The sequence below is a fragment of the Stylophora pistillata genome, chromosome 11 (genome assembly GCF_964205215.1).
Source record: "Stylophora pistillata chromosome 11, jaStyPist1.2, whole genome shotgun sequence".
In the NCBI taxonomy this organism is placed as follows: Eukaryota; Metazoa; Cnidaria; class Anthozoa; order Scleractinia; family Pocilloporidae; genus Stylophora; species Stylophora pistillata.
In genome coordinates this window covers 26,094,443-26,107,394 of record NC_142529.1, presented here as the reverse complement: position 1 = coordinate 26,107,394, position 12,952 = coordinate 26,094,443, and the positions used below count along the sequence as shown (strand labels likewise).

The 12,952-nt window shown below is 38.1% G+C and overlaps 1 protein-coding gene and 1 pseudogene across 3 annotated transcripts in view; both read left to right on the top strand.

Annotated features, from left to right (window-relative positions):
- LOC111341677 (uncharacterized) overlaps positions 1-11,152 on the top strand; it is a 14,631-nt gene extending 3,479 nt beyond the window's left edge. For 2 of the 3 annotated variants that reach the window (XM_022948654.2, XM_022948655.2), the window contains exons 2-7: positions 5,439-5,476; positions 7,076-7,188; positions 7,840-8,036; positions 9,556-9,664; positions 10,117-10,264; positions 10,809-11,152. In XM_022948654.2, the coding sequence (XP_022804389.1) occupies positions 5,439-5,476; positions 7,076-7,188; positions 7,840-8,036; positions 9,556-9,664; positions 10,117-10,264; positions 10,809-11,009 (806 nt within the window). In that variant the 3' untranslated portion in view covers positions 11,010-11,152. Of the gene's footprint in view, positions 1-5,438; positions 5,504-7,075; positions 7,189-7,839; positions 8,037-9,555; positions 9,665-10,116; positions 10,265-10,808 lie in introns of all 3 variants that reach the window. The other variant, XM_088737861.1, reaches the window with a different exon arrangement.
- Positions 215-5,432, top strand: LOC148720866 (uncharacterized; annotated as a pseudogene).
- Positions 11,153-12,952: the final 1,800 nt, after the last annotated feature.

The window sequence follows — 12,952 nt, the reverse complement described above, 5'->3', positions numbered from 1 at the left end:
TGCACTGTACGATTTCAATTTTTAGGGTGTTTCTGACACAAGAAATTCAACCCTTTTTTTGATGACCCTGAGACATCTTATTTATTAATGAACTCAAACCTTGATCCCAACACTAACTTTTTTGCAGCTAATTCACAATTACTTTCTAACTGCCTCTATCTAACCTCCACAGAATTAATAAAATATCACCACCTTGTCCTGATACATTTCCTCACTTTATGCTAATATTTGTAGTCTACCTAAACACCTTGATGACTTATCAGAATTTCTGCCTACATTAAACTGGTTTTTCTGTATTATTGCTGTTTCTGAAACCTGGTTACATAGGTCTAATTCTGATTTATTCCATTTGCCTGGCTACCATTTTATCTCTAGTCACAGAGAACATAAAGCGGGTGGTGGCAGGGTTGGTATTTTTATTCAGTGTCACTTAAAATTCAAGCTTAGAACTGATCTCCAATCCTCTGATAATGCTCTGTATGAATCAGTCCTTGTTGAAATTATACAACCACACAGAAAGAATATCATTGTTGGCTGTTTTTATCGACCCCCTGATGCCTCGGTTACTGAGTTTAACAACTCTCTTGCGGGCATCTTATCAATTATCGGCTTTGAGAATAAGCTATCTTATCTCGTGGGCGATTTTAATATTAATATCCTTAATTCGCAATCCCACCAACCTAATTAGTTCATCAATCTTATGTTATCTAATAGTCTATATCCCTTGATTTCTAAGCCAACCCGCATGACTTCCACAACTGCAACTCTAGCTGATTGATACAAATATATATTTACAAATAATCTTGAACACTGTATGAATAATGGCATTTCCTACTCTCATTTATCTGATCTGAGATCTCCCAATTTTCCAAGTAACTCATCTAAAATTAGATGCTGAACCACCTTCCAGAAAGAGATTGGCACGCCTCATTAACTTTGCAACAGTTGCAGCATTCAGGTCTAAATAGGCCATTTTACAGTTGTGTACTTAATCGCCAAGCCTTTGATTCAGAGTGAGGCTGAAGGTGACCTTGTTGTGATAGAGACCTGTATCTACTTAGCATGATAACAAAGTGATTTACATTTGAAAGGCAGCAAGGTTTGTATCATAACAAGGTCAACCCTAGCCTCACTCCCATTCAAAGGCTTGGCAACCAAGCACACAACTGTAAAAAGGACTATTGGAAACCATTGATTGGTCTGTTATCTATAACTCTGTCTCCCCCAATGATTCATATGACGCATTCTCTAGTCTTCTTATTTCAGCATAATTATCATAAGTCATTTCCACTTAAACCTGTATTCCTTGAATCTGGGCATGCTTCTAAACCCTGGTTTTCTACAGGTCTTTTTGTATCCTGTAACAGGAAGAACTCTCTTTATAAACAATTCCAAACAAACCCTAATGAATCAAATGAGACTAGATAAAACAAGAATCGAAATAAGTACAATTCTCTCATTAGAGTTGATAGGAAAAAATATTTTCATGACAAACTAGTCTCGGTTAGCTCAGACCCGAGGAAGACTTGGTCAGTTATTAAGCAGATTATTTTTAAAAAGAAATCTGAACAACATTTTTGTAATAATTTATGAAAGACAGTACCAGTGTATGTTCAGACCCTTCACGTATTGCTAGTAACTTTAATAATTTCTTCACTAACATTAAGGACCCTCTTTGGCCAGTAAAGTTCCATCTACTCAATTTTCTTATAAAGATATCCTTGTTGGTCACTTTGCTGATTGTTTCTTTCTAAATTGCACTTCTCCTGATGAGGTTGCCTCTATTGTTCATGGTCTAAAAAATAGCAAATGTGAGGGTGTGGATGGTCTTTCTATGTCTCCCATCAAAGAAACAATTGATTTGCTTGCTACTCCTTTATCTCATATTTGCAATCTATCGTTTGAGCATGGTGTCTTTCCTGATAAACTCAAAATCGCAAAGATTATCCCAGTTTTTAAAAGTGATGACCCATCTTTGTTCTTGAACTATCGGCCTATTTCAATTCTCCCCTGTCTTTCTAAGGTTCTCGAGAAACTTTTTTACCTCAGGTTATCAGGATTTCTCACAAAGTTTAATATCCTTAATCATTACCAGTATGGATTCAGACCACATCACTCTGCTGCTATGGCCATCTTAGAACTTGTCAATAATATTTATGATGGTTTTGATAACAATCAGTACACTGTTGAAGTCTTCATTGATCTTAAGAAAGCATTTGATACAGTTCGTCATGAAATACTTTTGCCGTGAGTGCAGAACGATTGTGCTTTGAAAACGTTTCACACCGTTGAAGTTCGACACCGCGTGGCATTCGACTTTTAACCATCCAGCTCAAAAAATGAGCACTTTTTCGTCTAGAAACTCCGGTTGGGCAGCTGAGAGGCTACGAGAGATCGACCAGGTGAGACAATATTAGTAATCCAAAGCTACTCAATGGGGCAGTTTGTGTCCATATTGTGAACAAGTCGCAATTCCTCTTCAAACATTAGCTATCGTCTAGTAGATTGTTTACTTTTTATGGCATTAGAGGTATCCTGGCTGACTAGCTATTTGTCCCACAGACAGCAGTGCATTGTGGTCTACAACCATACCTCTTCATATAATCTGGTCGTTTGTGGAATTCCCTAGGGTTCAGTTCTTGGACCTTTACTTTTTATTTTATACATTAATGATCTTTTTCATGTCTCCAACCTCTTGTCTATCATTCTCTTTGTTGCTGATACAAATATCTTTCTTTGTCATAATGACCTGGCTACCTTAGCAACCATTCTCAATGTAGAGCTCTCTCATGTTTCTTCTTGGTTTGATGTTAACAAACTCACTGTTTATCCTGCTAAGTCTAAATTCATCATTTTTACCCTTGATGTAAACAAATTAACTCCTCAAATAGAAACATATTTATAAATAATTCTCTCATGATGTGTGTGCAGGAAGACAAATTTCTTGAGATTATCATTCATAAAAATGTATCTTGGAAACCGCATATATCTGTTGTCTGTGATAGAGTCTCTAAAGTAATAGGAGTCTTGTGCAAGTCAAGGCGATACTTACCTTTGAATACTTTGAAAACCTTATATAATTCTCTTTTCTTACCTTACATAAATTATGGCAGATTAATATGGGCATCTACTTAATATGCTTCTTACCTTAAACCCTTTATGTACTTCAAAAGAAAGCCGTTCGTATAATTACTTATTCTCCTCCGCACACATCCTCTAAACCCCTTTTTTCTAAGCATAATATTCTTTCACTTTACTCTATTTCTAAATTTCATGTTGCCTGTTTTGTATTCTCACATTTTAATAACCTTTTACCTGCTCCTGTTTCCTCAATGCTTCATTTTAATTCTGAATATCACAATTATTTGCCTTGTTCACGTTTTAACCTGCATAAAACCTGTCATAAGTATCAATTTGCCATCACTTGGCAAGCTCCTATTATTTGGAATGATATTCCGTTATCAGTACGCAATAATCTCACATTAAGCAACTATAAAAAACCCAAGACTGTATTTTTCTCTGAGTAGTTAATTAGCCTATGCATAATCTGTATACCTTATGGGACTATATTAGGTGTATTTGTTTGTGTGGTTTATAGGAATTTATTATTAGTTGTTTAAATATTTAAACTAGTTGCCAAGTATTGTATCTCAATCGTAAGTTTTTTTTTCTGACTGACCTTTTCTTTTTTGGTTTAACTGTATTGTAATTATTTCAGTTAAAGCTTTCTTCGACTCCTGTAAACTCTTCACGTCTTTTTTGCTGACCTTAGGCCATTTAAGCCCCAGGCTTTGGCTGTTCTTGTGTATTTTTTCTTCCAATGTGTGAATAGCAAGAATAAAGAAAGAATAAGTCGAACCATAGTCTTGATCATGTGAACGATCATGCGAGTAAACCTTTTTAAACATATCCAGAGCTTGTGGGTTGGTGACTGTGTATTCTGGATGAAACCCATCACACCGAGAATGTGTTTCTTTAGAGAAATGAGATCATATTTACTTTTGGTGCTCTCAACCGATACATTGGTCAATATATCAGTCGAGAGTCGGTCGATACTCGACAGATTATGTTGGTCGACACTCGGTTGAAACTCAGTTGACACTCAGTCGATATTTGATCGACACTAACACAATAGTGGGTTGATATATTGATGGACTATCAACTGAGTGTCGACTGACTATCGACCGAGTGTCGACTGACTATCAACCAAGTGTCGACTGACTATCGAGTGTCGACTGATTATCGACCAAGTTTCACTCAACATATCGGTAGAGTATCAACCGACTCTCGACTGATATATAAGTCAATTGCACCTATAGTAAACCTGATCCTCTTCGACTTACAACTGAGTGAGAAGGAGAATAATATTGAATGGACTTAAGCATGGACTTAAGAGGAATGGTAATCGTCCCCTCCTTGGAAAAAAGGGAACTATAATTTTCACCAGTTGTGTGAGAGAATCTTGTATGTTATGTTTATTTGGATTAGTTTTAGATTCTTCTTTTTGATCTGCTTTTTTTCTTGTTTCTCAACCTTTCCTCTCCTTTCCCTTTCCAATTACTGGCACTCTCTCTCTGCTTCCATCGTCACAGTACTTATTAAGTGCCAATGATGGCTGGGACATCATTTGATGTAAATGGGGCAAGCTGAGAATTCAAATATGAATATCTCTTGCATTTGTTTCCTTGCACTTGTTTTCCACTTGTCGGTCTATGTGAGGTATTGGATACAGTTCCATGGCAGTATGGATACAGATCATTTGTTAGGTACTTTCTAAGTGTGCCGTGAAAAGGTATGCTTGTTTCATGCAAGTGATTCATATTATTAAAACCTGGATCATTGGATAATGCAATTCAAGAATTTTAATTGGCTTAGCCATTATGGTATATGAGCCAATATACCATAATCTACAAATATGGTAAGCATACACATCAGCTTAAAATTAAAAGGGAACTAAAAAATTTAATAAAATTGAATAATTTAATTTAACGTTTTTAATAAAACAATTATTCCACTCGCACTTGTTGGATATGAGATGATTATAGCCAACTCGGGTGCTACGCACCTCGTTGGCTATCTATCATCTCATATCCAACACACGCTCGTGGAATAATTGTTAAATATCACCTGTAGTTTGCCACAACCTGAGAACTCGTACTCTTTCCCACTCAAGGGCTGGATCAGGGGGAATCTGTGGCTTCATGCAATCTTACCTCCCTCTTGATGCAGCGTTGCTTGATGCAGCGTTGCTTGATGCAGCGTTGCTTGATGCAGCGTTGCCAACAGTAAAGATGATTTTGGTATACATATGTGTGGTTGTCATTTTCTTAGTGCTTAGGACTATTGAAACTTCATTCATTAAGTCATGATGTATTTTCAAACTCTATTTAGTGTTGTTTTCTTATTTTTTTCTTAAATACCATTTTGAAATTTTGTAGATAGTCACATCGACAGAGTCAACAAGGAATTACAAGAGGTCAGTGTTTCTTCAACTGTTGTCAAGGTTGGATAATTTGAAAATGCCTGAGTATAGCAGGCTGTGCCAATAATAGAATGTACAGATCAGGCTTGAATAATGACTACTGAAACGATAATGACAGATAGATTAATACATATCTGTGGGTGTGTAGTATATCCAGATTTTACACAATTACAGTCATGTAAATATCCCCAGGAGGGAATGAGTGAAATACACGTGATAACAAAGAGAGAGCTGAGATGCAGTCTGAAATAAGGATTATTACAGAATTTTCCACCAGGACTCAGGTTGTTTTATTGAACTAATTATCACTTTTCTTTGGACCGAGCAGATAATCACATACATCCATAGACTTGCCTTTGGCTACAGAACTCTTTAACCCTTAAACTTCCAAGATCTGGCCCCAGTTGTTCGAAGGATAGATAATGCTATACACTGGATAAATCTCTATCCAGTGGATAACGCAGTGCGTTTTGGTAACACTTATTCGCTGGATAGCGATTTATCCATTGGATAGCGTTATCCGCCCTTTGAACAACCGGAGCCTGATTGCTAATTCTCCCCTCTAGCTGCTACACATTTCCTTGTAAACTAGTTTTGAGAATTTGGTGTTAGATCAAGATAACAACTTCTACCTGATAAGTTTGAGTATTCTCATTACCTGTTTACTGGATAATGAACAGATATTATAAGGAGAAGTTACATGTTAATCACTACAAGGAGTTAAAAGCAGGACTCAAAATTAATGGTAACCCGTCAACTAATGGTTAGTAATTTTCAATGTTTGGTTACTAAAAATGTGTCCAACTAACCCGACATGGTTAGTAAAATTTTCTAACATATTTAAACATTGGTGGACTTCGGGACAAAGAGCACGTACACGTGACTCTCGGAGTAATAATTAGAATACTCAAGTTGTTAATTCAACACAACCTCTTTTTAGAGAATTTGCTGTAGATGTACTGTTCTTGACTAATTATGGTAAACGAGTGGGAAATACAATAGGTATATAATTGTTAACGTTTTTAAGGTCACCGTGCAATTTTCAGCTACTCTTTAATTTGTCCTAGTCGTTGTTATCAAAATGTTCAATCTTTGGGATATCGTAACTTGTCAGCTTGGATACCAAACTTTATAATTTGGTTAGTAAAAAAAGATGTCTACTAACCCGAAGGGTTAGTGATTCAAAAATTAAATTTGAGCCCTGTAAAGGACTAACTCCTAAGAGTGACTAGCATTTCAAATTTCTCCTGAACCAAGTATTAAGGTCATGAAAATAAAGGAAATGATTACTTTCTAAATAAGTTCTTGATTGTGTAACAAATTCTCCTTGTCAATAGTATAGAAAATGTAAAGCCAGCAGTATGAGGAATATGTTGTAAAGGGTTAATGCCCTTGTAGAAGTTAAAACACCTTCTGGTGATGAATGATGCTTTGAAGAAGGTTGAGTGGCCTAGGAAGTTAGTCTTCTAAATCCCAATTCTCCTGTTAAATTTAGAAGGAATTACAAGGGAGTTAGAAAGGAGATTTTTTCGTTGCATCTTTGGAGTGTAAGGATTAATGTTGAGATCATCAAGTTGTGTTGTTTTCCTACAGCTTGGTTACAAACCTGGAGATCCTTTGAAAGTGGACGATGTCAACAAGTTTGATCAGATGCACTATTATGGTAGCAAGGCAGTTGATGAGGCAATTAACATGCTAGGAATAAGGTAACACATGTGCTATTTCTGCCTCTCTAAAATGTGTGAGCAAATGTGATCCTGAAGAAGTGTTCAACCCTCATGGTCTAGCCTGTGTGTAGCCGCACCCTCCCTCCCTTTCATTTCTCCTTGGCAAGCGAAGGGGGAGGGGGGTGTGTGGCTGCATGTAGGCTATCACGGTTTCACTATAGATTGCGACGTTTTATGTTTTATTTTTTCTCTGTCTCCATATATTAAATCTAGGAGGTATTTTGGAATGTGATATACTCAGAAAAAAAAAAAAAAAGAATACAAAAAAGATATTTTATTTCTATGGACTCTTGGGGATATCCAATGGGAGGCGGCCTGGTTAAATCTTGGCAGGCCTCACACTATTACCATTTTACCAAGTTTTTCCTTGTTGTTAAGCAGTTCTGACACTGTATTATGCTCATACCCCATCCCTCACCAATCTTTCCCCTCCCCCCATCCCTCACCAATCTTTCCCCTCCCCCCACCCCTCACCAATCTTTCCCCTCCCCCCACCCCTCACCAATCTTTCCCCTCTCCCCCACCTACCCCCCATTTCTCAAGGAACTTCACTGCAGCTCCATTAGCCTCCGCAAAGAATGGTTCTGTGCAGAAATATATATCAACTTTTTTTTTTTATTTTTTCCTAAGCTCATCTCACAAGGTCCTTGATGTAGGCTCAGGTCTAGGGGGTCCTGCGCGACATTTGGCTCACACCACAAATTGCTCTGTCACTTGTCTGGAGCTTCAAGAGGATCTTCATGCAAGTGGTGAAAATTTGACAAGGAGATGTAATTTACAGGACAAAGTGACCCACATATCAGGAGATTTTCTCAAAATGGACTTAGGTCAGTGGTTGATAAAAAAATTCTTTACAGTAAATGGTTCGAGGGGAGAAGGAACAGTTAACCGTGTACCTCCCAGGATCTGATTGTCAATTCACTCCTCCAGCTGCCACACATTTTCTTGTAAATTAGTTACAAGAATTTGATATTGCATCTAAGTAACAACTTCTACTAGATAAGCTTGAGTATTCTCATTACCTTTTTGCTGGACAATGGATGGATATTGTAAGAAGAAATTACAGGTTAATCACTTCTGGGGGTGAAACGGTTAACATTACGAACTACTTTTAGAACCTTTTTTTTAACGACTTCCTTTGCAAAGGTGGTTTAATTATTTGGAATAGACTACTCTCAGTGCATGTGAACAATATTCCTGTACCACACAAAAGCGACTTATACATAACATAAGCACACGAAACAGACTGATCCCACCAGCAGATTAAACCTGACCAATGACGACCGACTTAGGTTACTTGAGTGTCACGGCCGATACTGACCAATCGGTTTTCTTAAATCGGACATATAAAACCCAACTAACAAAGATCTCCTTTGTCTCTGATATTAACTTCCGCTCAGGTTGTCGAAACGTCAATTGGGAGCCTCTCCCGACAACAGTCCTTTTCAGAATTAATTTGGATATATCAACAAAGTTGAAATGGTAAATTGGCCACCGTAACGATTACAAAAGCTGACGTTTCGAGCGTTAGCCCTTCGTCGGAGCGAATAGAGGAATTGTGGGTTGTGTGTGCTTTTAAAGGAAGAAAATGGAGCTACGTTATTGGTGGGAACATGGCAGCGAGAAAAACATGAATAAATTAGTGGAATGAAAAAGCGTTCGTTGATCCCTGTGGGATTTAGACTGCCGGTTTGAAAGATGAGCTTTTGTTCAAGATTTTTACGGCTTTCCGTGCTACCTAAGTGCAAGGAAAGACCGCAGATTGCCATATTTTTGCAGATTGCCATATTTTTGCAGATTGCCATATTTTTGCAGATTGCCATATTTTTGCAGATTGCCATATTTTTGCAGATTGCCATATTTTTGCAGATTGCCATATTTTTGCAGATTGCCATATTTTTGCAGATTGCCATATTTTTGCAGATTGCCATATTTTTGCAGATTGCCAAACTTTTCAGAATTACCCTCACCTGCACTGTATGACCACAAGATCTACTAGTGCTCTTTAATTTGCTTGACGCTAATAGACTGTTAACTCAGATAGCAAGTTGAAAGAACGTCAATATATGTACATTTTATACTGTAGTTCTTCCTACGCAGGCAAAAATAGGTTAACCGAAAAGCAAAGCGAAGAGGATTGTTAGTTAGCGTTTGTCATGAACTCAGGACAAAGAGAAAAGTGTTGCTCCCCTCCCCACCCCCCTCACGAGAATTCGAAAGCACAATTTGTGATTAAATGCTCCTAAAAATGAGTTTCAAGTAAGTAGTAAAGCTTAACTACAGTAAAACCAATAATTCGCCGCAAATTGTGAAAAATGTGTTGATAAATGTTTCTCCCCCTTTCAGGTGATGGCTGTTTCGATTTTATTGTCTCTTGGCTGGTTTTTCTCCACATCCCAGACAAACAGAGTTTATTTGAACGCTGTTTTAATAACTTGAAACCAGGTGGAAAAATGTAAGACCCGTAATGATTGGTTGAATTTTGTAAATCGTTCCACTTCAACCTTAAACCTTCCCCGCCGCGCCTTCTTTTCCTCTCAAGTCCTTTGTTCCTTTCCTTTCTCTTTCATTTGAAATCTTCCCGCCCGTCTCTTGTACTTCTTTCTTGACTTTTTCAGTAGTTGTGGGCCGTCCTGAATGGTTGTTAAATTTGAAAACCCAGACCAAAACAAAACAGTAACCAATCGCTGCTCAGATTCGCGTTCACGTGACTCGTTACTGAGGCAACAACAATATATTCAACATGGCATCTAGAGTTTCCTGAACCGATTGTTTTCTACAGGAACTTGTTATTGTAGCTTAAATTGTCCAGTGCGGCAAAAATTTGGACCATAATTAGATTTGGTAGATGCACATATTTGTACAATTTCTGATCAATAAAGCTATTATCGTTTGTTTTTTTACTAGTTTTATTGAGGACTTCTATCAGAAATCAGGTGTAGTTTTGACCGAGGACGACTTGAGAATATACGAACGTGACTTATACATGAGCAAACTCGCTGAAAAAGATGCTTACATGAGTCAGGTCAAGGCAGCAGGCTTTACTGATGTTCAGGTACGTCAACTGCTAAATTCTACAGTCTTGGTCAAAAAAGACTACCCCACGCCCTTCCCCCTGCTCTCTATTTCGTGAAAAAAAATTAAAAAAAAAGCTTTGTTTTGATTCCGGCTGCGTTGTCATGCGTTTCCATGGTTTTGCGCCACGTATCCTTGTCAGCTGAGTATAAACTGCATATACAGATAACTTGACCCTTTCACTTCCAAGTTCTCATTCATAATTCTCCTTACTGCCTGCCATACAATTCTTATGATGTTAGTTTGGAGAATTTGGTCTACGATCAACTGATAATCCCCTAGTTGATATTTTTCTTAACTCTCATCACTTGTCTTTTTCTTGGAGAGCGTCGAAGTAAGTCGACAAAAATCGGAAATGTATGGAAAAAAAGTTCTAAACGCTCTGTTAAATTTCGCTCTCGTTCTGTTACTGATAACTTTGCGTCTGTTTGTACTTTGACAAGTTCTTACCGACTCTTGCTTCAACTCTACATGCTTTCTTTGGCTTCTTTATTCACTTATTACAGTGTTTGTTTCTTTTTTAGTTCGATGATCTTACCGAGTCCTACCTGTCGTTCGTATCAAACAGACACCAGGAATTTTGCAAACAGAGGGAACGCCATGTGAGGGTGATAGGGGAAGATGCGTTTGATTCCTTAGAATATTTTTATTCAAAAACTCTTCACGTATTCACAAAAGGCATTACAGGAGGTTGTCGTGTTATTGCGACTAAACCAGCTGTGTAGCCATAGTTCATAGTTTCCTCAACAAACTGTGTTTACATTGTGACCAGTTTTCAGAAGTGTCGAATTAAGAAATAGATTCCATGTTGCCACGCCAAAAAAAAAAAAAGAATAAAAGAAAATGTCAGCCACACATTAAAAAAAAATTACAGACCCAAATGGTGATTTTTTTTTTTTTTGCAAACCCTAGAGAAACAGCTGTACATTTATAACGATTAGATACTACACCAAAAATCACTGCCGACTGCTAAAAATGTTGCCGTGCGTCTATTTATTAATTGTACACAGATGACGCCAAAATCTGGTAATAGCGAAAAAATGGCGCACGAGGTGCAGCCATACAACTGGGGCGGAAGGGGAAGTTTAGAGACTGGTGCCGAGCGTCAAGCGAACCGCTATTTCTCGTGCCAGTCTCCAACACCACAATTGCACAATAGGTCGTCTGGAAGATGAACTGACGCGCAGCTTAAGCAAAGTTAATTTGGGCTCTTTCTTTGTTCAAGCCTAGGAACATGGCATATCGAGTTTAAAGTATGATCAAAATTTTGTTATCGAACTACCATATTAGGGAACTCTTTAGAGGACGGCGGACTCTGGGTAGAGGTTACCAATGCCCTTAATGTGGGGCAGATCTGCTAAAAAATTCGAAGACACTTCAAAACATTTTTGACGAAAAACAAAAACGGATTACTTTAAATGCAACATACGGCAAACGTGATAGAGCACGCCAAAATCAGCATCTCAGCTGTAGATATGAAAACATTCATTAGGGAAGCATTTTCCTCCGCCAGGACTCCGCACGAAGAGGCCACTTACCCTCCTTGCGCTTCAAGTTTTAACCTCCCACTGTCCAACCCTCGGACTTGTCTTTTTCCACAAACGGCAGTGCGCCTAACAGAATCCCGTGCGTTGAAGGGCCTTGAACGTCAGCATGAAGTCTTTTGAATAACCATAGAATGTTTTTCGGCCGTCCGCACCGAGGTTGTCTGTTTTCAACTGTTGCACTTTTATCCAAGAGTTGAACGAGGACGCGCGAAGTGAGGGCGTAGGAACGTGGAACGCGAGAGGGACCGCTGAGCGGTTCGCGCACATTCGTTACAGTTCCCGCGCCTCTTATTTGGACGATGATCGTAGAGGAAAAAAGAAGCCAGTGAACTTACTAATGCGAAGATACCCGCTTTATCGAGCTTTAACTTTAGTGACTAAATGATAAATTTATAATGGGGGTTAGTTTCTAAAGGAACTGTGGTGCTGCATGGGCGAGAAAATATAACAAGATAATTTAGTCTTGACAACTTAGACGATAAATTCAATGTGAATTTACCATCGTAAAGATTTACTTAAGCTGAAGTTTTGAGCGTTAGCTCTTCAGAGCGGATGATGAATAGCTAGCGCTCGAAAGTCAGCTTTCCTCTGTGCGGAGGCCAATTTCAGCTATCAGTCAGCTTATAAAACCAAATTGACTAAATATTAATTAAGCCAATCGTTAGCACACTTAACTCAAACTCTCAATAACGCTTAACGCGCACGTACGAGGTCAGTAACGCGAAACGGAATATCACACAGAACCACACACGAACTCCAACAACAGGAAAGGAAACCATCTAATCGAATTCCTCAGTGATTGATTTAGTCTTTTTGTCTTAAAGTTTCCGCTTTGCCGACGTTAACAACCTCTTGCGGTTTGACTAAATTGATATTATTCTAAAAAGCCGAGAGAGAATCAAACCAGATAAACACACGAAAATTTGATCTTGAAAAGATACCGAACAGTTGACAAGGAATTAAAAAAGTGATATGGCATATTTCTACTATTTTTGAAAATCACGCACATGCAATGGGCTTCATATATTGTAAAAATTTGTTGCCTTTTTCCATTCGACTGATAAGAGGTCATTTTAAGGAATCGTTCCGAGAAAGTCGAGAAAAAATATGTCTAGAACTTC